This window comes from Melitaea cinxia, chromosome 10 (assembly GCF_905220565.1).
Source record: "Melitaea cinxia chromosome 10, ilMelCinx1.1, whole genome shotgun sequence".
Classification (NCBI taxonomy): domain Eukaryota; kingdom Metazoa; phylum Arthropoda; class Insecta; order Lepidoptera; family Nymphalidae; genus Melitaea; species Melitaea cinxia.
Window position 1 is genome coordinate 1,950,179 of NC_059403.1, and position 26,132 is coordinate 1,976,310.

Consider the following 26,132-nt stretch of genomic DNA (forward strand, 5'->3'; position numbering starts at 1 on the left):
GATAATTGTTTGTCCGTTTATGGACGCGCTGCGTTTATTTCGATGTCTGGCGCCTCATTGAATCTCCTTGTTTTGTAAAGCAGATCACAAACAGGTCATCGTTTAAATTTACACAATTTAATAAGCAAGGCGTAATTGTTGTATATACAACACGTATATGATTCGATATTTACAATTGATGATTCATTAGTAGTGAAGTGAGTGCGCATAGAAGTGGTGATACTATTTACGAGGATTATTTTTAGTTCATACTATCACAATGCCTACCAGTGCGGTTTATCAGCCTACAACGGTGACTTACGAACAGCAGCCTAATGATCAACGCTGGAATTGCCCTATCAGCTACTTCTCACGAAGGGTGACAAGTAGCTTGAACCGGGCACTCTGCATAAGACTTGCTTTGTGTCTCTTTGGCAGCACTTTATTTATCATAGGTAAGTGAAGAAACTATTTTATTATTGAAACAAGTGCGTTAATGCCGTGACGAAATTTCTTATTAGATATTATCAGATCTAATTGGACCTTAAAGAATTAAATTATTTCTGTATTTCAGACATTACTTTTTTCTTAAGATTATTATGTTTATTAAAATGCAATTAGTTTACGATAGGTAAAAACATTATTTAAGAGTCAGAAGCAACTATGTCATTCCGTATAAGTAATGCCTCCGTTTTTATTATAAAAAATTCAAAGTATGAAAACTACAGGTTGTATAATTTTTGATTTATTTCAGTGTTAGTATTTAGTATAGTGTAGTGCTGTTGATTTTTCTAAATAAAGGTAATCCAGCGAATTTCATACTGCCATATTTTTTTGTGAATATACTTATTGTTTTTTTTACTTTCTTTTTATATAAACATTGCCCTTGCAAATAATGAGCACAAAAGAGAACTATCCAATTTGGTGCAGTCATTTGATAATTAGGTGCGTACATACATTACATTTATATATATGAATAGTCTTAGTAAAACATAACCCAGCTCGTAAACCAGCATATCGTTTGTCTATCCTATAAAGAGCTTTTTCTTTGTGAGCTAACCTAAGGCAAACGTTTCTTTATTTGTTAGTGTGAAATGTTTCTAGCTCTACTTTTTTTTTTCATTCATACTTACTACTTCAAATATAATGTTGCTACTTCTTCAAAAATAAAAGCCTTAGCTTGAGACTTTTTAAAGCAGCTTAAACCTCGACACCAGCAAAAATATTTTTAGCTGCAATATATTTTGTGATTTTAGTGGCTAAAATAATATAACCTACAGATAGATGGTGCAGGGATCCAAGCCCCAACCCCCAGTGCTACAGCCATAAGCCAGTGTGACTGTTGCACTAACGCATCAATGCAAACAGTGATGACGGCATTATGAATTGATTGAATAACTCTTTTGTGAAGCTTCACTCTCAATGACATTTTCGATTTGCTCGCTGTAAAGTTGTTGAATCTATTTGCTGAAAGGACTAACATCTTCCCACATTTTTTTTAAATTAAAATTAAATAATCATGTCAAATATTTTCAACTAACCGCAGCTTAAGCAGCTTATCCCTCTATTGTACTGTCAAAAATGGACCCTGTCTCCGGACTTCAATACACTTTCAGCACTTGTCATTGGCAAAATCATCGGTGAAAAGCTGATGGAGCCATAGTCTTTAAAGAAGAAGAAGAATATTTTTTAAATCTATCTTTATGGGTTAGGTTCAACATAATATTCTGCCCTAAATTTATCACTAAAACTAAAATTGGTAAGTCACAACTGGTCACACTAACAATGTAGTAGACATTGTACTGGATATTTGGGTACCAATACTGTACCTTAGTTATTTTTAAACATACTGTACTGAATATTTGAACTTGGTAAATTAAAATACATTTATTCAAATAACCATAACGCATACTTAGGGTTTAAACTAGAGATGAAACGGATATCCGGTATCCGGCCTTGTTTTCACGATCCGGCCGGATACCGGATAGTAATTCAGTATCCGGCCGGATACCTGATAGTAATTCATCATCATTGGCCTTAGTCCGTCTATTGCATACGATTTACACAATGTCAGACAGACACTGTGTCGCCTAAGACACTCTTCAGGAAAACGCAGAGTTGCCTAAGCTCTGCGCCACCCTCTCGACCTCACTGACTAAGCCTACAGGAACGACCAGTCGATACGTGTGGAGCCAGTTCGGCTGCAGGAGTCTTTCGCATTTTATAGCTATACCACGAATGCTTGACGGAGACCCCATTCCGGGTTTCAAATGAAGTTTTCCTTCTCCAGGACCCTGAAGATTTTGAGCCAGGTTTATCCCTCGGTTGTCTTTTACGACCCCCATGGAAAGAAAGGCGAGTGTGTGTGTGTGTACGATACATCAAATAGCTAAGTTCCGCCGGATATCCGGCAGCCGGATATTCGGTTATCCGGCCACATGGTTGGCCGAATATCCGGTATCCGGCCAAACCGCTATCCGTTTCATCTCTGGTTTAAACTTTTACGTAAAACAAATATTAATACGTAAAGATATGCGTCTCCTGCTGATCTTAATGTAGAAGATATTAATACAATAAATTTTATTTTACCACAACAATAAATTAATAAATGGAATAAAAATTGTTAGTAATTGAACGTATTAAGAATGTCCAGTCATAAATTTCTAATAGTACCTATGGTATGAATATCTTTGATTGAGTATTTACCATTGTTTCCTTTTATCCTTTCCGTTTCCTGAACGTACTTTATAGTGTACGGAACTTTGAATACCACGAGCATGACATCCTTGAATAATGTTATTTATAATAAGGTACGTTGTAGGTACTTATTTGTGACGACATGTTTTGAATGTAAGTATAATAAAAGTAACGGTACTCTGTCTGCTTCTCACAAGATTATTTTTAATTTTTGTCTGTATTTATATTAATAATTCCGTTAAAAAATTCATTTGCATATGTATTATTTTCCGACAATCTGTTCGTGTACTTGAACATATAAAACATCAACGAATCCTTAGTAATAAAAATAAATATATAATTGCATTGTTAGTCGTGAATAAAATCTGATTTTTATACTAAACTATAATATATTTTTTTAAGTTAGAATTTTAAGTATATTACCGGATGTAAATAACACTAAAATATATTCTGCGCAATATGTGGTTCGCTTTGTGACGCCCTTGTAATTATTAAAATTTTAGATTAGTTGATGTTTTTAGTTGGTAGTAACTATGCCTTTCTTCAAAAAGTACAGGACTAAGTGATTTAAAAAAAATTTGAGAAAGGCTGATGAAACATAATATTTTTATTGAAAGGTATCTTTATTTGAAATTGAATTTACCTATATGCGCGTATTGGAGGAGGCTTTCACCGCCATGCGCCAGAGCGGTCCTTACAATAATTGTGTTTGCTTGCAAACGAAAAAAAAACCGACTTCAATTACATCGACAAGTAATACAACGTAGATTGACGAAAAAATAGTCAAGTAACTACGCGTTATCAAAGATTACTCAAAAAGTAGTTATCAGATCTCGATAAAATTTATATGATACCACATGATAAACATCAGCTTTCGATTAAATTAAAAATTATCAAAATCGGTACACCCAGTAAAAAGTTATTGCGGATTTTCGAGAGTTTCCCTCGATTTCTCTGGGATCCCATCATCAGATCCTGGTTTCCTTACCATGGTACCAAACTAGGGATATCCCCTATCCAACAAAAAAAGAAATATCAAAATCGGTACATCCAGTAGAAAGTTATGCGGTATAATACAACGTGGGTCGACGAAAAAAGCGTCTAGTAAAAACGCATTATTAGATATAACTCGAAAAGTAGTTGTTAGATCTCAAATAAATTTAAATTGGACCAATTGGCACACACCACCTTTCGATTAAAACAAAATTTGTCGAAATCGGTCTACCCGGTCAAAAGTTCTGATGTAACATACATAAAAAAAAAAAAATACAGTCGAATTGAGAACCTCCTCCTTTTTTGGAAGTCGGTTAACAAAACGCGTTAACGCAGTTTAATACATATACTAACAAACTAGAATAAGTATAATACTAACACTACAAATAATGTTTAGAATTGATGTAAACTATGTGTAAGGAATAAATAAAGCTTTATTATTATTATTATTTATATGCGCATAAAAGTTACTCTTTTAAAACATCAGTTCTGTCATCTTTTGTTTTATCTGTTAGTGAAAATGCCAACAATACCGCGTTAGAAGTTTTGGAGAAAAGACAAAACAAAGAAATAAACGGAAAAAATATTTGATAAAGTTTCTGGTAATAGTAATGTATGTGTTTATTCTCAAACAAACAAAAAAAAACGACTTCAATTAACATGAACAAGTATAGTAAATGTGAATCGATAAAAAAGTACAGATGATTAATGATTTTTTTTTATCAATTTGAATCGATACAAAATACAGTCGAATTGCAAACCTCTTTTACCTTTTTTTTAAAATCGCATAAAACTATAAATATGTTTCTTTCATGTTTAAACATTAACGTGAATGTGATTTGTTTGTATATATACCTAGTTCTAGTTTGCATATTATATTTTTTGTAAGACTCATTAAGCTGGGATAATAATGAGCAAAGCTAAATGAGAAGTGATTGTGAAAATAGGGCAGCGGAAGTAGTAGGTTGAAGGAGTGGGCAGCGAAACATTAGTGCCGAAAGACGGCTTTCACTTGCAATGTGACCGTTCAAACAATAATCATTATATGATAATACAATCTCTATCAACCATTTGCCTTTGTATTCTTCTAAAGAAAAGCACAATAACAGTTTGGTTCATCTAAATTGAACCAAAATGTCTCTGACTTCTCTCACATGAAAAAAAAAATCGAATGTAAATGTCTATTTGTACTTTACATTGTAACTTCATAATTATGTAAAAGTTACGAGAGTATTACTGCACTATTTCATTTAAATTTTGAAAGTTACATTGAAATGTTTTATACCGTAAATTGTTACTGTTCCCACTTAACAACTGTCGGCTAATTTGCGAGGTTTATAAAACATTTCTACAAGATTATTAGAGAACCTGTTTCGCTACGTCTTGAAATATCTGTAAATTATTGCTTTTTTATATTTTTAAAAAATGTATGTAATATAACGCCGTGGTAACATTTGTTATTACGACCTTGATAAGTCTACATGTATTTCCATATAGCCATTATAATTGTAAATATAATCATTATAATAATTATGTTATAATTTTAATTAAATTATTGCATAATTTAAAATTATTTCATTATTTTATTTATTATCTCTTTCTTTTCCTCAAAAGCAGTGCTTTTTGATAGAGTTTTACTGTCATTTGAGGATTTTATCGAAGATTTTTAATAACTATTCAAGTTTTGATGTAATAGAGAAATTTTAGGGGTTACATTTTAGGGGTTTTTTTTTTCGACAGACGATTGGTAGCTGTTTTTTTTTTAAATATAAAACTAGAATTAGCCGGAAATATTTTCAAGTGTAAACACTCTAATTGAGTACTACTTCTACAAAAAGTCTCATCTTAAAAGCCTCGTACCCTCTACTTGTCAGACAACTTTGAATAGATCGACTAGCAATTTAAAAAGAATATTTTTTGTATATGTTATAATTTAAGAATACGTAGGTAACGAAAAATCGTTTTTTTTTTTTTTTTTTCGAAATTACTGACTAGCTGTTAACCCCTTAAATGTTTGACTCATTTCCACTTGTCTCTTTTAATGGCTTTCGTAAGCTGAACGTAAGGTATATTATGTAAATACACTGTGTATTTATAGATCTTCAAAAAGTCTGGAGAAAAGTCTGCGATTACGTAAATGTCTCTTTCTCCTAAGGATGACTCATATCAACTTTTTTATCTAAAAAGTATTTAATAAAAAATACGAAGATATTTACTCCTACACATTGAAGCAACAAACATTCAAAATGATAACATTTTCTAGTGTTAAAAAAATATTTTCTAGCATTATAATTTACATTAAACCTTTACAAGATTATTTAATTACTTAATTTTTTTATTTATTCTAAGTTCAAGAGAAATGTGTATGTGTGTAAATGTGATATTTCAACGATAACAAGAATATGTCGTGACTACTTCAATAATAAATTATGACCTAACCTAACGACAAAGAATAAAATAATTGGAAAAATTACTAATAAGTAATTATTAAAAAATTAACTCATAATGATTGGAATTTTTGAAATGTTCATTGCACAATAGTGATAAAGAAGTCGTAATAATGGATACTTAGTTAAACGACCGTCAGCGTCGGACCAGGCTTTTCTAAAAAAAAAGATAGTTAACAACTATTTCCAAAAAATATTTTAGTAAGTAATCAAACTAAAATTACGAATTCAAAGTGGCAATTTTGTATTGATGTTTAGTATTTTTTTACGAAAAAATTACTAAATGATGACAGCTGAAGGTACACAGATTAAAAATTATATCTTGAAATTCCCAAAGTATCAGAATTCAGGCGGGTAAAACCGCGTGACTTCTTGTACAGAATATGATAAAATACTAACAGATAAATGTACATTTTTTGATTACTATTAAATAAGTGTAATTGGTATAATAAATCTGTTGTTATGAGTGTAATATAAAATTCAGATCGTTTACCGCATGGGGCGAGGAAGTAAGAGGTACTTACATTACGGAAACGTGTTGGAACCGCACTATGACGAGTTTGTCGACCTTCGTGCGCCTGTATGGGTAAAAAAAAAATCTGAAGGCTAACAGAAGTAACTACAGAACGACTAAGTAACAGAATTTTCTGACTCACATAAAGAGATTTTGTTTTGCTTTCGTAGATATTAGAACGTACAACATTTTGATAATATGGGGATATTTATTTTTCAATAAATGGTTGCTTTAACTATTATAACTGTTAGGGGGATTTATCGGTTGTGGATAACATTTTTTTACAGACGACGGGATCCAATAAATAAAATTTTTAGTCATAATGATTATTCTTTTTTATAATCGAATTTCTATTTATGACATATGTATTTCTATTCGCAAATATAAATCTAAAAGTTCTATTATATTAATTGGAACAGGTCCATTTATCCACTTAATTCATAATTCTACTCTTTCTTCTCTTCTTCTTTTGGTGATAATGTAATATGATAAAATTAATCCACCCGACTTTATTATTATATTTTACAATGAGTTGTGCTCATTAAAAGTAATAGTCGTGTATTGCCGTGTCTAGACAGTAAATATGTCTCGTACAGAGCGTCGAGCTCGTGATCCAATCACGCAGCCACCGGATGAGTCACCGGCCGCAAGCGCCGCACCGGACATTCGATACTTTACTGGTCTATAGCTAATTGTATACGATACGCACGGCCTTATCTTTGCTACCATACAACTTACTGCGAACTTACTATAACTGGCTACTTTCTTTAAAGAAAGACTCCCATAACGGTTCTCTCGCACCTATATAAGGGCTGAGGTGTGTGTCGATTCAGGTCAGACAATTGTTAGTATTTCTTTGTTAAATATGTTATCCTAAGTATAAAGTTATTAGATAGATTCAAGGACAAGCGAAGTACTTTGTTTAAAATACGTTATTTCACATACTTCATAAATTGTGTGGTATTTTGTTGTCATCCATTGTTACTGTCTATTAAGTAATGTGTATTTATATTAGCCTATAATCTTCCTTGATAAAAGTGCGTATTAATTAAATGTTGCAATTAGGTCAGAGATTCATAATAATTGTGTTTGCTCGCAAACGAAAAAAAAACCGACTTCAATTACATCGACGAGTAATACAACGTAGATCGACGAAAAAATAGTCAAGTAACTACGCGTTATCAAAGATTACTCAAAAAGTAGTTTTCAGATCTCAATAAAATTTATATGTGACCACATGACAAACATCAACTTTCGATTAAATTAAAAATTATTAAAATCGGTACACCCAGTAAAAAGTTAATCCGGATTTTCAAGAGTTTCCCTCGATTTCTCTGGGATCCCATCATCAAATCCTGGTTTCCTTCCTTCCTTGGTCGACGAAAAAAGCGTCAAGTAAAAACGCATTATTAGATATAACTCGAAAAGTAGTTGTTAGATCTCAAATAAATTTAAATGGAACCAATTGGCACACACCACCTTTCGATTAAAAAAAAATTATCGAAATCGGTCCACACGGTCAAAAGTTCTGATGTAACATACATAAAAAAAAATACAGTCGAATTGAGAACCTCCTCCTTTTTTGGAAGTCGGTTAAAAATAATGTAATTTGATGGTGAAAAAAAATATATATTATAAACTTTTATGCGTGGGATACAGTCAACTGTTGTATAGCGTAACGGCAAGCGGTGTAACAGGCCCATAGTCTGCCCAGTGTCTATGACTACGCAACATTTCAAGTTTTCCTACCAAGTCTAAAGTTCATACTGGTCGAGCGTTCCTGAATAACCGCGAACGTTAACTTTATTCGCTCTCCGAGATCACCTTGGGTTTCCTGTCCTTTTAGGGACAAGTACAAGGACAAATAATTACATAAAAAACCAATATTTTAAAGAATAAAAATATTCGGTTCGAGCGGAAACTCGCGACCAATGTTAGTAGTAGACCAGTATTATTAAACGTCTCACATGCTTACACTCAACGGCCTCTACTAGGATTTACTTCTGTATCGAAGGTCGGAAACACACGCAATACACAAGCACAAATGCCCAGACTACGGCAAATATTAGTATAGCCTATATAAATGTTTGCCATGATCCCCACGACCGCCAGATTACCAGCCAGCACTCAGACAAGCCAATGCTGTGACCGGTGTGTCGACCCGTCGTCATATTGTAGTCAGTCTCAAAAAAAAAAAATATCATAACTTAAGGGCCCTTTTTACCAGTCGTGGATAACGCTATTTGGCGGATGAAATCCGACCGTATCCGAAGGTAAAAAGTTTTTGATTAATTATTATTTTTTACCGAATCGAATTCTCCTACATTTATGAGATATTTCTATTCCATATACGTATTAATCTTAAAAGTTGCAGTTTATAAATTGAGGAGAACATCGTACCTTCTGGCCTATTATACCCGCTGTCAAAGTCTATTTGTATCGGCGTCTGTCAAATAGCGTTGTCCACAACTGTCGAAACAGACCCTAAGTAGTGATGTGATATGTATAAATATTTTTTTACAATGACGCTTTTAATTTAATACTTTGCGTCAACCTTATTTTTATTTAAGCTACTGATTGATGATATAATAAAGAAGAGAACAAGTTTTTATTAGAATAATTAAATCTAAAAACTACTTAAGATTGATTACTGATTCAATCAACCTTGGCGAATGTTAAAAAGGAGGTTTTATATGAATTAATAGTTCTACATTTATGCAAGTAATACAGTCACAGTTTTATTAATACCTTTGCAACTAAATTAGAATGAAAAAAAAAAAACCAAAAACATTCTGAACAATGTCCGATTACATGGTTCGATCTAGTAGTCCATGTAAACTGTCTCCGGTAACAACTAGTGATGTCAAAAATTATAGGCTATTGTATTGTTTTTAAAGTAAACAAGATATAATAATATCCATATTTACTTTTAAACGAATCCTTGAAAATATACTCGTAAAGACAAAAGAAGCGGTTTACTCGAACAAGTGCACAGTGTCGTGAAATCGATATTCATTATGAATGCACGAGGGTTATTTTATGTATTAACTGGGTCACTGAATGAATTGAATGAATTTATACTGAATGATGATGTTTGTTTTAACATTAATTACTGTCACAATTCTATCGATTCGAGAAAAATCCAATTTTTTAAAACTTTTTTTAGTTTTAATGCGTCTTTGTAATTTTAATTTTTAATCATTGATGTTGCCCTGAACGCTTAACCAGCTGTATATAGGTGCTAACAAACATACAACAATTTAACGAAAATGTAAAATTACTATAAATTAAAATGTTTACTTTATTATTTATTAGTTTACTTTGTCTGATTCTACTTTTGTAAAGCTAGTAAGTATTTTATAGAGCCGTTTTTCTTTTGTTTAAAATACAATATAAATCACGCGGAGGGCAATTGCTTTGCCTTCCACGACCGCGTCTTGGCAAACGCAGTGTGGGACGTCCTCCGGCCCGTTGGACCGACGATCTACGTAAGATTGCCGGTGTGGGCTGGATGAGGATTGCGGAAGACCGGGATGTCTGGCGCGAACTTGGGGAGGCCTATGTCCAGCTGTGGACTGCGATAGGCTGAAGTGATGATGATCCGTGACCATGCCAAAAAAATCTCTCACTGGGAATTCAGAATTAGTAGCGACAGATCTAGTCAATATTTATTATATAACAATTTGATGTCTGTCTACACAAAGCTGAAAAACTTAAAAATAAATGAATTACATTTCTTACAGGAAACCATAATGAGTAGGTAAAAGAATCCTAAACGGAAATAAAATTTACAATAGAAAAAAAATCTGAGCTTCCTCGGATAGAACGAAATTTCACCCGATTGTCCCAAGTTTTAGAGCGTTTGTCTGGCTTCAGTAATTTAGCTGATGGAATATTCCTGCAATTTAGGGCGAATCGCTTAACATTTAAATTGTTCAAAACAAATTACCCTTATTGGACTTCGATTTAAATCTCATCTAGAATTTTCATTCTCTTTCTAGATGAGTAATTAAATAATTCAAATTTCAAGTAATAAATTTATAAAACATTTTGTTATCTCTAAATGTTATTTTTAAAATATTTCTAATACCTTGTGATTGATTCTTCTCAGTCAGTAGACGTAGATGATCCTTTGAATAACGTTATACTTAAAAAAAAGGCAAATTAAAACTCGTTTGATATGAAATACATTACATATCATTACATAGTATAAAACAAAGTCGATTCCCGCTGTCTGTATGCTTAGATCTTTAAAACTACGCACCGGATTTTGATGCGGTTTTCTTTAGTAAATAGAGTGATTCCAGAGGAGGGTTAATTTGTATAATACACGCATAATATAGTAGAGCAACACTGATAGTTTTTGCAACCGTGCGAAGCCGGGGCAGGTCGCTAGTTTTTTATAAATTGAAAATAAATTTTCAAACGGTACATTTATCACCTATTCCTAAGGATGACTCACTCTTCATACTATAATTAATTTTAAACGCTTATCAATCTACACGCTGGATACATACAAGCGTTGTACTGAATCGATAAAATATTTGTAAAGTGTGTAGTGGAAAGTGTTTATTAATTATTAATAATTATAGAACTTACCGATATAATATACACATTAATTGCAATAGCTTTACTTTAGTTCTAAAATGAAATAAAATGAAAATATATTTGTAACGCACACACTGCTTACATACTAACTAACAAAAGGCTAGGACATAGCAGGAGAGATAGGGTATATCCATAGTAGGATATATCCTGATCAAAATCTGGAGCAGCCCGACTGGAGATGTACCTCGACCTCATAGAAGATCACAATTAAATAATACTGCTTTCAAGCAGTTTCTGTGGTGAGTAAGGTGACCAGAGCTCCGGCGCTTCCGGAGTTAGAGGCGTCTATAAGCTACGGTAATCGCTTACTATCAATTGAGCCGTATGCTTGTTTGCCGACCTAGTTGTATAAAAAAGAATAAAAAAAAAACAACAACAAAATACAGCATTTAGTTATAAATAATGTAATAGTAATAGTCCGATAGTATGTTTTGTGTTTAAGTGCCGCGGGTTTCACTCGCGGTCATTAATCGTAATAAAATATAGCCTATATTTTAAGTTGGACAAAGTTACATATTTGTGCAAAATTACATTAAAACGGGTCCACTTTCGGAGTTATTAGCCCGGACAAACATCGTAACACGAGACTTTTGTTTAAGTAGGTAGATTTTTTGTGTTTTTTTTTAATACCTATTTCCACCACGTTTTGAATCAATGATACGAACTAATATTTAATTAATAACTAGACTTTAACCCCGAGGATGAGGATTGCGTAAAACTGGGATCTTTGTGGTGTGTCTTTCTGTGGCATGGTAGCTCCTAAACGAATGGAACGATTGTGATAGTCTTCTGCTAGTTTATTACGATTTTTAAAGCGATTCCAGATCGTCAGCTCTTTTAAAGATTGATTTTGTTGATCTGGACGAGTTGTATCGTTTGCTCGCTTCGTATCTTCAAAGTCATAAAAAATATTTAATGGCTAATACAGACAAGTATCAGATAGCCTTGGGTTTGTTTCGTACTCATTACATTACATGTCACGTTTTACCTTACGTATCAATAAACAGTACTAAGATTATGTATGTTATTTTTTCGTCAGCCTCGCTAGATATTATACAAAATGACTAGACAGTGTGATTAATTCTCTATATTTACTTTGTCTATATTTAATTATAATTATCATTACATTCTCATTATTTAATACTGAACACTTCACACTACGGTTCCCACAAAGATTCGAATCTTGTTTCCAAAAACTTAAAAGACCTATACAAACATTTGTTATGAGCGGGTTTATAACCAGCGACCGCCATCGCATACGTTACTTGTTGTGACCACTGCGCTAATGCATCATCAAATGTTGACAAATTTTATATTACATAATATGTAAAGTGATTGCTTTTGTTGTATTGTACTTTTATATGTGCCCAATTGAGTCAGATTATAACAGTCCAAAATATTTAAAATATTTGATTTTCGTTGTTGTCTTTCGAGAATAGGGTTGAAAAAATAAATAACTTAGGACCTGTTACACCGGTTGTAGATAACTATTAGACAGATGAACCGTCATATACATGAGGTAAAGTTTTTGATATATTATTTTTTTTCACCAATAATTTCTGAGATATTTCTATTCGCAAATATGAATATAAAAGTTGTAGTTTATTAATTTAGGAGAAAATGGTCCTAATGGCGTATTCTACCTCCTGCTGTTAAAGTATATTCGTAGCTTACTCGCAGGATAAACTTTAACCACAATGGTGAAACAGGCCCTTAGTGTAATAAGTCTACTTCATAAAATAACAACAGTAAATGTCTTGGTTAAAATTTGAAGCAGCCCGACTGGAGCGTACCTCAACCTTACAGAAGATCACATGTAAATAATCTCAAGCAGTGTTGTGTTCCTGTAATGAGTAAGGTAGCCAGAGCTTCTGGAAAAGATCTGAGCTAGGGTTGACAACTGATATTGCACACGTCCATAAGCTACGGTATCTCCCATATAGCAACTTCAAACACATTCAACGCCGGGCGGTTCTCATTGTCGACGACCGACAAAAAATTATGGATGGTGTAGAACCTTTAAGTATAAGAAGAGATGTTGTCTCTGTATGTTTTTTACCGACTGTTAGGGAGTGTTTTCAAGAACTCTTCAATATGGGACGAATGCCACGTTTTCACAATGGCATCCTTAGTGACTGAATCTTCTCAGTCCTTCATTCTGCAAAAAAAAAATACACACAACTGTGGAATGACCTTTCTCCCGAGGTTTCCCATAAGACATATTTTCTTTAAAGGCCGGTGGCTCACTCGAGCCTTCTCTAAATTTTCAGATATCCATCTTTATGACAAAAATGGGTTATACAACCTATTTTCGGCTCAAATCTGCTATCTTTAGTTAAAACATGACCTATACAAAATTTCTTACCATTTAAGTGGACTTTATTTGAATGTGAACAATTATTCGCAATTTGTACCATAACAATATTTTTCTAGAGCTATCTTAATATTAAAAAACATCTTTGACCTGGTTTAAAACTAGTTCTAATCATTAACATATAATTCAATTCATCACATGAATCACTCGAACGCAAAAGGTATTCTGACAGCTTTATTATTAGGTAGGTCTCCATAAGACGAAATATAAAAAAAAAGGATCACAAAAATGAAGGTTAACATTTGATATTAAACAAAAATACAGCAAAATTTACATTATATTAAATTCAAAAAACGTCAACTTGTTTACAATAAAATCTGCATTTACAGAATGACGCAATCCCAAATCCCACATATACATTATATTTATTTATTATTTACACTTTATCACACCGATACAAGGTTTTAACAGTATTACAAATGATATGTAAAAATGGAATTTGCATCAGTTGCAACAGGCGGCCTTATCGCTAATACAGCGATCTCTTCCAGGTAACCTTTGGGCAGAGGACTAAATAAGGAGTGTGGGATGGGGCGCAAAAATGCGCATTCTATAATTTAGTTATTTATTTTCTAAAATTGAGACTAATATAAAGAAGTAGTTATAACTTAATCTTTATTATATCTAGAATATATTCTTAGTTCATTAAAATAGTTCACAGTTTAATTACTAGAGCATAAAAGAAAAAATGAGCAGAAAAGCTTTTTTACTTGACGGCTAGTTCAGTCGCCTACGCTTGCAAATAAAATTCAATAGGCAATTTTTCTCATACCTATCTCTATGACTTATCAAAGATACTATTTTAGGTCTGATCCTGCACTAGTCATACCTGTTTCGAGTACCTTGCTTGGATTAGAGATTATTATAAAATAGAACTAACTGCATTTAAGTTTTTAGGTTTAATTCTATAAATGGCGATAATTACAAACTTGATCTCGGCGTCTCTACGTATTTAGTACAATCGCATATTACATTATTCGTGAACGGGTTAATGTAACTTGTGAATCAAGTTTACATAAAACTAACAAGATTTGATGGATGCCATTACATTCGACGTTATTTTTTTTTTTTGATGTTGATACATTTTATATTTTACAAATATTATTATGGATTTTGAATCATCATTCGCTTATAGCTTTTTATTATCAGGCAACATCCTGTCAAGTTTATAATAAAGTAACGTATTAAAGATATTCATATGTCTGAGGTTTAATTTTCGTTTTCTCTTTCAGGTCTTGCTCTTCTAATAGCAGGCGGCGTGCAGTACTCCAACACGCCAGCGACTCCCACGCCGCAAGACGCGGATAACGGGTTCGGGGCGCTCATCGCCGGCGGGGTCATACTGTGTCTCGGACTGCTTTTTGCAGGTATATTCACGACTTTTGACTAATTTCATGAAAGAGTACAGAATGATTCATGATTTGCGCCAATGCGACCTACTTGGCTTATGAAAAGTTAATTTTGACCCATATTTGTCGAATGAGTAACTCGTTGAAGTCTTGATCCAAATAAATTCCTTCCGTTAATTTTATTTTTTGGCTTATATATATATATTGTTCAATGTGTATTTTCAAGATATATAAAGGTACTGCAAAATAACTTAAATTAATCGTTACTATCATTTATTACTTAAACTAAAACTACTATACATTCTTAGTAAAATAATATAATTTGTATTGTTTTGTGATAATTTGTTTGCTCGCAAACGAAAAAAAAAACCGACTTCAATTACATCGACGAGTAATACAACGTAGATCGACGCAAAAATAGTCAAGTAACTACGCGTTATAAAAAGGTTACTCAAAAAGTAGTTATCAGATCTCAATAAAATTTATATGTGACCACATGACAAACATCAGCTATCGATTAAATTAAAAATTATCAAAATCGGTACACCCAGTAAAAAGTTATTGCGGATTTTCAAGAAGTTCCCTCGATTTCTCTGGGATCCCATCATCAGATCCTGGTTTTCTTATCATGGTACTAAACTAGGGATATCTTCTTTCCAACAAAAAAAGAATTATCAAAATCGGTACACCCAGTAAAAAGTTATTGCGGATTTCCAAGAGTTTCCCTCGATTTCTCTGGGATCCCATCATCAGATCCTAGTTTCTTTATCATGGTACTAAATTCGGGATATCTCCTTTCCAACAAAAAAAGAATTATCAAAATCCGTATATCCAGTAGAGAGTTGACCGTGTGGACCAATTTCGACAATTTTTTTTTAATCGAAAGGCGTTGTGTGCCAATTGGTCCCATTTAAATTTATTTGAGATCTAACAACTACTTTTCGAGTTATATCTAATAATGCGTTTTTACTTGACGCTTTTTTCGTCGACCTACGTTGTATTATACGACATAACTTTTTACTGGATGTACCGATTTTTATAAGTCTTTTTTTGTTGGAAATAAGATATCCCTAGTTTAGTACCATGATAAGGAAACCAGGATCTGATGATGGGATCCCAGAGAAATCGAGGAAACTTCGTGAAAATCCGCAATAACTTTTTACTGGTTGTGCCGATTTTAATAATTTTTAATTTAATCGAAAGCTGATGTTTGTCATGTGGTCACATATAAATTTTATTGAGATCTGATAACTACTTTTTGAGTAATCTTTGATAACGCGTAGTTACTTGACTATTTTTTCGTCGATCTACGTTGTATTACTCGTCGATGTAATTGAAGTCGGTTTTTTTTCGTTTGCGAGCAAACACAATTATTAATCTGTTAAAAACAGGGAAAGAAAATTGTACTGAATTTCATTCATCTTCTAGGGGGAGAATGTGATTTAAATTTGGAATACTTACCGAATTTTATACTGAACTACATCTGTGTTTACACCATTGAGTTTGCATATAAAGCATTATACATCTTTTTGAAAAAGGAATACGCATTTATTATGCAGTTATGTTTATTATATAAAATTACGAAAACCAAAATCAAAATGTAATGTACCAAACAAAAATGTAACTCTATCTATCAATAATTGGACCAATGTTTATTGAACGAGCAATTCTTGTATATATATAATCTAAATCTCGGAAACGGCTCCAACAATTTTCATGAAATTTAGTATGCAGGGACGCAGGGGATTTCGGGGGCGATAAATCGATATAGTTAGGATTCATTTTTAGAAAATGTCTTTTATCACTATCGTTTTAGGCAATAAAAATATGGCTACAATATCGTTAGAATACGAAGGTAAATTTCGCAATTGTCAATAAAGTTGTAATAACTCAGGTGGGAAATCGGCCGGTCGGGATTGATCGAGAAGACCACGGTTCAGATCCCCATGTCTCCAGATCGATTATTTTTTTTCTAATTGCACTCATGATTTTTTATTTAAATAACCAGCTCATATTTTTTATTATTATGTCGGGAAAATTGGAAAATATTAATCATATTTTATCAATATGTAATTCGTATTTAAATATTATTTCCAAAAAACACGATTTACTAAATAATACCGAGCTAAGCTCGGTCACCCAGGTACTAACTTAGTTCCTAATTGAATTGTAATCAATTTCATGTTTCGTCGTCCTCCGCATAAATGAAGCTAATTTATGAAAAAGAGAATTTGTAGATTTATCTAATGTTTTGTACAAAATTAAAGCAATTTAGTATGGATAGTATGGATGATATAGGAACGTGATCTTGAAATTTGGGGCACAGCACTTAACCGCAGGCGGTATTATTTGGTCATATTTTCACATTTCTTGTTTTGTTATTTACAATTTTTTTTTTAAGTTTTTTTTTTATGTTGTTTTTTTTGTAGTCTATATTACTGATCTTGTAAATTTCTTTTTTCCATATGTACTTATTTATTAATTATTATTATTTCTATTTAACTGTGATTTTTTTGTGTAAAAACTGTCTGCGTTTTGAGTGATGCTCCGAATAAAAGTTTTTCTTTCTTTCTTTCTTTCTTTCTAAATATCGCGGATTCACGGACAGTTTAAAGTAAAAAAAAACTTACTCAATATGCAGTCGACGACACAGTTTACCGCGCTTGTATTCGTTTTGCCATAAAATTTAAAGCTGCTGATCTAGCTCAGAAGTGAGAAATACGAAAACTAGGCTAAACATGAGAAACGAAACGGCGAGACTATTTCTATTGCATATAAAAAAAAACTTAATGTCTATATATTAATACTAGCTGACCCGGCAAACTTCGTACTGCAATATTTTTTTTATAATTCAAAAAAAAACCTCAAATCAATGTCGAAGATAATATACATTTATGATAATACGAACTGTGCCTGCGACTTCGTCCGCGTTTTGGGTATTTACATGTTCGACGTCATTCTTTCTATTAGCATAATTTTTTTATTTATGAACCGATTGACATGAAACAAACACTAAATGTTAAGCTAAGCTTGCCACAATATATTCATTACAACCATGCCTAAATCGGACAAGCCGTTAATGAGATTAGCGAGTACAAAAGCACAGACACAGACAGAACAGACAAAAATTCTGACAATCATTGTTTTGGGTGCTATTTGCGTTGATACAGATCCCAGTAATGTTTTTTCTCATATACCTTAAATGTACAGACAGCGACTCGTTACATTTTTTATTATATGTATTAATGGTACAGCATTATAATTTAATGCAGTCCTTAGGAAATTTTTGCGCCCACATTTTGACTATTCATTCTTGTGTATGATTAGCTGTGCCCGCGACTTCGCCTGCGTGAAATTTAACAAAATAATTATTTTTCAGTTCGCAGAATTATTAAAAAAAACCAAACGTAACGTAAACAAAACACGTATACGCACGCTAACCCAACGTAACCCCCTCTTTTTTTGAAGTCGGTTAAAAAGTAACGAATAACTTTCCTTTCCATAAAACCAATCCTAGAAATTTATAATTATTTTTAAGATTTACTTTCCTAATTTATCTCTAATAAATTTTGACCAAAAATACTTAATTTTTTTAAAACTGATACTACATGAATAAAAAACGGTATATACGGTAATATAACCGTATACGGTATAAATATATACGGTCGAATTGAGTAAGCTCCTCCTTTTTGGAAGTTGGTTAAATAAAGTAAATTATAATTTTGTTTTATGTACAGGTCTAACGATTGTAGTTATATTGTAAAGATAAAAAATCTTATCAGCTTCATCTGTAGAATCGATAAATTTTCACATCCGTTGAATTTATGTAAGGTCAGCTTAGTAATCGCGTCGTTTTCCCTGACCTTTACCTTATTGAGCTATTTGAAGTTACATACTTAAGCTATCTGGTTGCCATATATTCTGTAGATTGGGTTTGTATGGATTATTTTCACGGTTTCTACACAATTTCGAAAAAAATAATTAATTTAGGACTGTAATTTTGTTTATACTTTTTGTTATTTTATATAAAAATGCCAAACGAGAAGTTATTAAAGGTAACGATGTGACTATCGGTGGTAGCTTTACTTTTAAGAGCCATTTCACAAAAATCGGTAACAATCCGCGAAATTGTAATATTTTCACGTCGTTAATCTCAGTGTTGGATGCAATAATGTAATTTATATTCTTGAAATATAATAGAGCAACCTTTGTTGTAGTCCATAGTCAGATCAGAATTTTGATTTATATTATGTGTATAAAATTATTAATCTTTTCATCAGCCTCCTCCCTGGGTAAACGGTCGCAATGTATACTTTGAAGTCCTACTTTTCAATAACCTCTACGTTGAAAAAATTTTAAAAAAATACGTAATATGTGGAATATAATTTTGTTGCGCACTATCGCAGATTTTTATTCAATTTGTATCTCTATTAAACGATAAAAAAAATTTAAAGTTACGAATATTTTCAAAATAAGTACAATTTTAAAAGCGATATTTTTCTTAGAAAACTAAGAAATTTTAACGAACTATCTTCATCAAAGTAAACTTACATCATTAAGGAATACAAAATAAATAATTAAAAGATGTAATCATTTTTAATACATTTTATATTGAATAATAAAAAGATAGTATATATTACCACGCATCAAGCCCAGTAAATCAGTCGAGCGCTAGCGCTCTTAGAGGTAAGGTCCACGCCAAATTCTGCGCAGCCGTCTCTTTCGCTCACACGCGCCAAGCGCCCGTTGTTATAGCAGATAAACCGCATTTGATACTTTCATAATAAAATATAAATAAAATAAACATATTACGAAAATGACTGTAAAATAATATAATGATAATTTCTGTAAACAAATGTATTATTTAATTTTCTTTTCTCACATTATCAATACAAATAGGCATTTCAATCTGTTTGTCTTGTTATTTGTTAATTAATATGTTTGTCGGTGTCGATGTCATAAAATGCTATTTTATTCATATCTTAAATATTAGATTCATTCGTAAACTGAAAAAACTAAATCAATTAAAAAAAAATTGTTTCATAAAATTGATTTTTTATTTTTATTTTAAATTTATTGACTGTTGTTATATAACATACTTGAAATTTTTAACAAATTAATTATGTAAAAAACATTTTATACCATAGTTATAATTTTTATTATACATCAGAAAATGATCAAGATGGTCTTTTGGTTGTCGCACTATATTTACTAGCACAAAGATCGCGCGGCTCGTACGACTCGCGCGATGCGACCAAATTTACCTAAACTTGCAGAGCGTAAAATTGTGAAATGGCTCTTAACAATAATGAAAATTTTAATAAAGCATTGATTCATAAAAAAAAACCTTTTATAAATCAGTGTTTTATAAAGCAATGTAAGATGACGATTCGAAGGTACTTTTGAAGCCTATTTGAATAAAGTTATTTTTATTTTTGACTAGAATTCCCGGTGAACTTCGTATAACCCACATATATTTATGAAAAATATGGACAAAACACTTCCTGAACGCACCTATAAATATTTGACAACCAAGTGACAATTTTTTTGACAAAAGACAAGACATCAGATGTGTCACAGATAGGAACATTTCGTATTGCAAAATTAAATTGTCGTTTTTAGTATTTTCCGTTACCTTTTATTTATGTTTTTCACCGTTTAAACCTTCCCTGAACTTCCACAAATATTTCAAGATTAAAATAAGCCAAATCGGCCCAGCCATTATCGAGTTTTAGCGAGACAAACGAACAGCAATTGATATATATACATGAATATTATATGATTGTATATATGAATGCGTGCATTAATAGTTAAAGAAGAATAATGAATTATAATGTTGTAAGCAGTTATGACAAAGTATATGATATTTTGTCATTTTTGCTTGTCGTGATGTCAAGGACGTCGCGTGATATATTTCAATGTCACGTTTCGGTCTAATAACAAAGTTTGTTTGATTTATGCAAAGGTTTACGCTATATACATCGTACATATATTGTAGGTAGTCTTGACCTGTAATACTTGACGATGCGTTAGCGCTACGATCACCGCAGTAGTTTGCGGCTGTTCCGCTGGCGGTTGTGGGTTCGATTCCCGCTCATGGTAATCATTTGTATTTATCATACAGATGTTTGCCGTGATCTTGTGGTGCTATGTATAACAACCGCTCTGGTGTACTGTTGCTGAATGCAATACATATGCAAATATACATCCCGAATTGGAATGGAACCCATAAAACCGCAGGTGTTCAGGCTCACACATAGCACACGTACCACTACACCAGAGCACTTATTGCGTATGCGTATGTGCGTGTGCGCATGAGCGGTATAGTAGTACTAATTGTACATTATTGTTTTTTTTTCATAGGTGTAGGAGGTTGGGCATGGTCTGCTCGCTGGGGAGGAGGCAAGGAGGCCCCGGCTGGCGGTGCCGCGGCGTTGACAGCTCTCAACCCGTCCACGGACCCCCTGGTGGCGGCACAGTACGCGCCTGTAAGGGACGCCCCGCCCGCACCCGACGATGAAATGCGTAACCTCATGGACAACAAAGAGTGGTACGTCCCAAAATAATTCCTTTCATTTTCTATCAACCATCATATTTAGGTACTTGTTCAAACATACGATGGTATTATCTTTTTTCCTTGAACCAAAAAAAGTAAAACACCATCGCATCGCATGTTAAACACATAATACGTATCAAGATTATTCTATATGTCTATTCAAATTTATTTAATTGAAATGAAATCCCACGCCATTGTACCCTGTTGACATTTTGATTGACTGCAAAAGACATTGCTACTTAATTGTCGTTTATTTAGGTTCACCGTACTTACGTTTTTTTTCGTCGATATATATCTTATTTTCGTCGATATATAGATACATCTGCTGTTCACTGAATTTAAAACTAATTCCGTATAATACTGTACTAGGAATAGGGGCTATAGGGGAAATAGCTGGGGTAGAATTTCTGGAATAATTTCTGTAACATCATGTTAAAAGAAGTGGATATAAAATCTGTTATCGTATATCAAAGACCGTCTAAACCAGAGCCATAACTATACAGCGTCCCCCTGGGCATTTTAGAATAATGAGGCATGAGACCAAACGAATAATAGGCATATAATGTCGAAAGTATTAATTGACTCGCTGGAATGTGGGTCATCGCAATTGCTAGGTCGACAAAAGAAAATAATTCCATGTTGTTGTTGTATTCCTTTTATGATTGCATTTGTAAAATGTATTATTGTGGGTCTTTTTTTAACGTGGGGAAAATCCATGATGGAGACCCTTCCGGCGCGAGGTTACCGCAGATGGTATACGAGACTCCTACTAGCTAAAAACCACTAGGAGTGAGCAGACCTCCGCCTAGGTGGGGCAAGATAGGGTCGCGCTAACATTCGTCACCTATTATTAAGGGCCTATTCTAGCCTGTCTTACCGGTTGAGGATAGAGTTTATCTTGCACATAAGTTACGAATAGGATTTAACAACAGGAGGTAGAGGAGGCCGTTAAGAATTGTTTCGCCTCAATTAAAAATAACTACTTTTAGATTCACAGTTGCCAGAAATATTGTGAAATTCAATGGTGAAAAATAATAATATCATAAAATTTTATCTGTTGAATTCCGTTATCTGTCAAATAGCGTTAACGGCAACCGGTGGAACAAGTTCGAAATCTATTTTATTAGATCTATATTAACATTATAATAGCAATTATTTAATTCAAAGAAATCGAAAGTTTTGAAGTAAATTTCTATATTTATATTTTTACTGATTTTAAACTTAACACACCGGTGCGGTTGTTGTTTTGTCTGTTAAGGAATATTAACAGCAGATATTGTGCTGTTAATATTCCTTAACAGACACTTACAATATACATATAATTACATATAATGAAATAACAAATAGTGGAAACCACGACACTAACGGTTGGTCAGGAAACGGTGTTTACAAAACAAAGGGCGGAGAGCGTATTCAGCTGTATTGTGATATAACGCTCACGCGGAGCTAAGGTTCAGGTCTCGATCTCTATTGTCTACTATGTTTACGTTTAACATTACTGAGAATCACGTTTTCAAGTGTGACGTCAATTTTATTTCAGATATAATTCTTCGTGAGTAACATATTGGTTCTGTAATACATATATTTATTTATGTTTCTGGTTCTATATTTATATTTTTCGTTTATTACGCCGTCTTTGGTACATGTTGTATCTCTTAGTGTACAATAAAGTATATTTGTATTTGGAAGATAAAACTCATCACTTCAGCCTATCACAGTCCACTGCTGGAATATGCCTCCACAAGTTCGCGCCAAATGTGCGTGAATGTTTGCCCATAGTCACCACGCTGGGCAGGCAGGTTGGTAACCGCAGGGCTGGCTTTATCGCACCGAAGATGCTGCTACCCGTCTTCGGTCTGTGTATTTCAAAGTCAGTTTGATGGTTATCCTGCCATCGGTCGGCTTTATAAGTTCTAAGGTGGTAGTGGAACTGTGTTATCCCTTAGTCGCCTCTTACGACACCCACGGGGAGAGAGGGGGTGGCTATATGCTTTACTGCCGTAACCACACAGTCAAAAGATATAAACCTCGCAAGTAGAGATAAAACTCGAATTAATATTATTAAGCTCCAAAGTATACCTAGTAAAAAATATAATATTACGGGTTTTGTTTGTATTAATGAATTTCAATAAAATACTTTAATGACTCAAAAGAGTATCTATCAAGATACGAAATAGAAAGACGTTATTATTATATATTGTACAATTTTTTTAATGGAAACCCGTATTAAAAAGCTCATAGCAATAGTCAAAAACCAGTCGTCAATATTCATCATATAACTTTCTAAATGTTGCTCACACAATTAAATGTATTTTTTGCAGTTTGAGCAGTGCAGAAGAAAGCGACAAAATGCTCGACGGTCGACCGTCTGTGGCGTAAACACGAGGTGAAAAAAAAAATTGTTCCCCTCACTAGAGTCCTGAAAAAATAATGTCCACCTATTAAAATTATTTTATTCCTTAAACGATACATTTCTACGAAAATCTTTAAAAATTCAATTAATTTTAAAATGTGGCGGCTCCTCGGGTTCCTCCGGTTAGGTTTTCAAATCTTTATGGTAACGGACATATTACCGTACCATCGAAACCAAGAAAATACATTATTTGACGAGTTATTAAAATGTACACTTATTGCTAGTTTGATTTGATTTTACGGTACAAATTATATGCGACAGTTTTGTTTGTGATATTTTATTTACGTGCGTTTTCTTTTTGTAATAAACGAATTATTTAATTGGTTCTTGTACAACACGAATTGAGTTAAGCGATAAAACGATGGACATTATTGATATATTCCGTGTATCTTTAAGTATTTCTTGTCAAGTGTTCAATTTAGAACTATTATGTAATTCTATTATAACATATAAATATCAGATATATTTTCTTGATGTTTATACACACGGTCAATAATCAAAATAAAAGTATAGTTTTGGTAGTTGGTAATAGTAATTTAGAAAGACACGTGGCCAAATTATCGTCCAGTTATAAAAGTTTAGATTAAATGTCCATTATGTGAACATTTCGATTTTATAGTTGTGTAATGGCATCTGATTGTAGTGTATTCTTAATGTTTGAAATGTAAAATGTAGTATTTTTTTTTGGTTTTGTACAAATTGTACATTCCAATAGAATTGATATAGAATACCACGAATGTAGAACGGTGAACAAAAAACGAAAATTGGCATTTTTCTAAGTACCTGTTACTTTATCGTTTCTATTTTACTTTTATTCCGCTGCGCTTTTTTTTTTGCAGTGAAGATTAAAATATATATTTTCAATTTAAAAAAGGCTACACTTTCTTATTGATTTTTAACGTTTTCCTTTGCTTTTAGTCTATTTGTATGATTATACTCTATTAATATTGAAGTAAAAATATTTCCATGACTTTCTTCTTTAACAGCTTTCACTGAGCCGTTTATTCGGATATTTCTTAATTTAATATTATAAATCCATAGAAAATGATAAACAACAATATATCAAGACTTATTTATTTAGATCATCACAATTTTAGTATTTTATTATCGATTTGGGTAGCATACATAGCTAATATAAATAATTTTATTATGCGCAGTAATGGCATTTACATATTATGTATTTAATAGTTATAATGGAAGAATATAGTATACGGAAAAGCAAACTTATTTAAGCGCTGGCGCAAAATACGCATTAAAACGAGAATACCTATTAAGCCTATCCTCTTAACTCTGTGACGTAAGAAATATTGTAAAAAAAAAATACACCGAATTATACATATTTTTTGACAAAATCATGTGTGGTTACGTAATAAATATTTTTAAAATCAGCAAGAATGAGACTAATTTTATAATGGCTCGATATATATATTTTTTTGCAATATTCCTACATCACTAATAATTATTTTAGTTTACGATTAAAACAATACAATTAATCAACAAAGTTGCTATCTTATATAAGTTTATTTGCAATATTTTAATATTATTTTATTGATAATCTTTTACATTTCTATTCGATTGGAACTAGCTGTAGGTAAATTGAGACACATAATATAAATGTTGTGTTAATTTTGTGTTGAGACCGTCCTGATTAGTTTTTAAGTGTAGGTTGTTTATGTCCAACCGATGACGTAATATACAAATGAATTCCGATGAATATTTAAATATAAAGGTACGCCTTACCGGCATTGTGCAATTTCCTATTCACGTACCTACCTATAGGTATTACGTTTTATGAACGATAATGTACGGGATTCGATTTATACTTTTAGTATCTGCGTGACAACTAACTTTATTAATTTGGTGTTGACTGTACTTAAGCATTTAATAAAAAAGGGTAATCGTTGATATTAAATTTAATTTAGGCTCTCTTCAATATTATTGCAAATTATTTCGAATTTCATATACAACAACAAACATATACCTACTTAATTGTGTAGACAAAAAGAAATGAAAGTCACTAAGGATGTAAATAAAAAGAAAATATTTCGCTAAGTGAATCACAAGTTAGCCATAAGCATATTATATTTTATTAATCAAGTTAATAGAAACTGTTTATGTATTATTCTGCTACATTATATACAATATTATTTAATTTTTGTTTGTGGTGCGCATATGAGATTTTTATGGTGTGAAAATTTATAT

General features: G+C 32.4%; 1 protein-coding gene across 1 annotated transcript; it reads left to right on the plus strand.

The window, feature by feature from the left end:
• Positions 1-25,939, plus strand: LOC123656956. Its single transcript, XM_045592563.1, has 4 exons — positions 1-434; positions 14,845-14,979; positions 21,325-21,511; positions 23,839-25,939. The coding sequence occupies exons 1-4, from the start codon at positions 260-262 to the stop codon at positions 23,894-23,896; spliced, it is 555 nt and encodes a 184-aa protein (XP_045448519.1). The 5' UTR covers positions 1-259; the 3' UTR covers positions 23,897-25,939.
• The last annotated feature ends 193 nt before the right edge of the window (positions 25,940-26,132 follow it).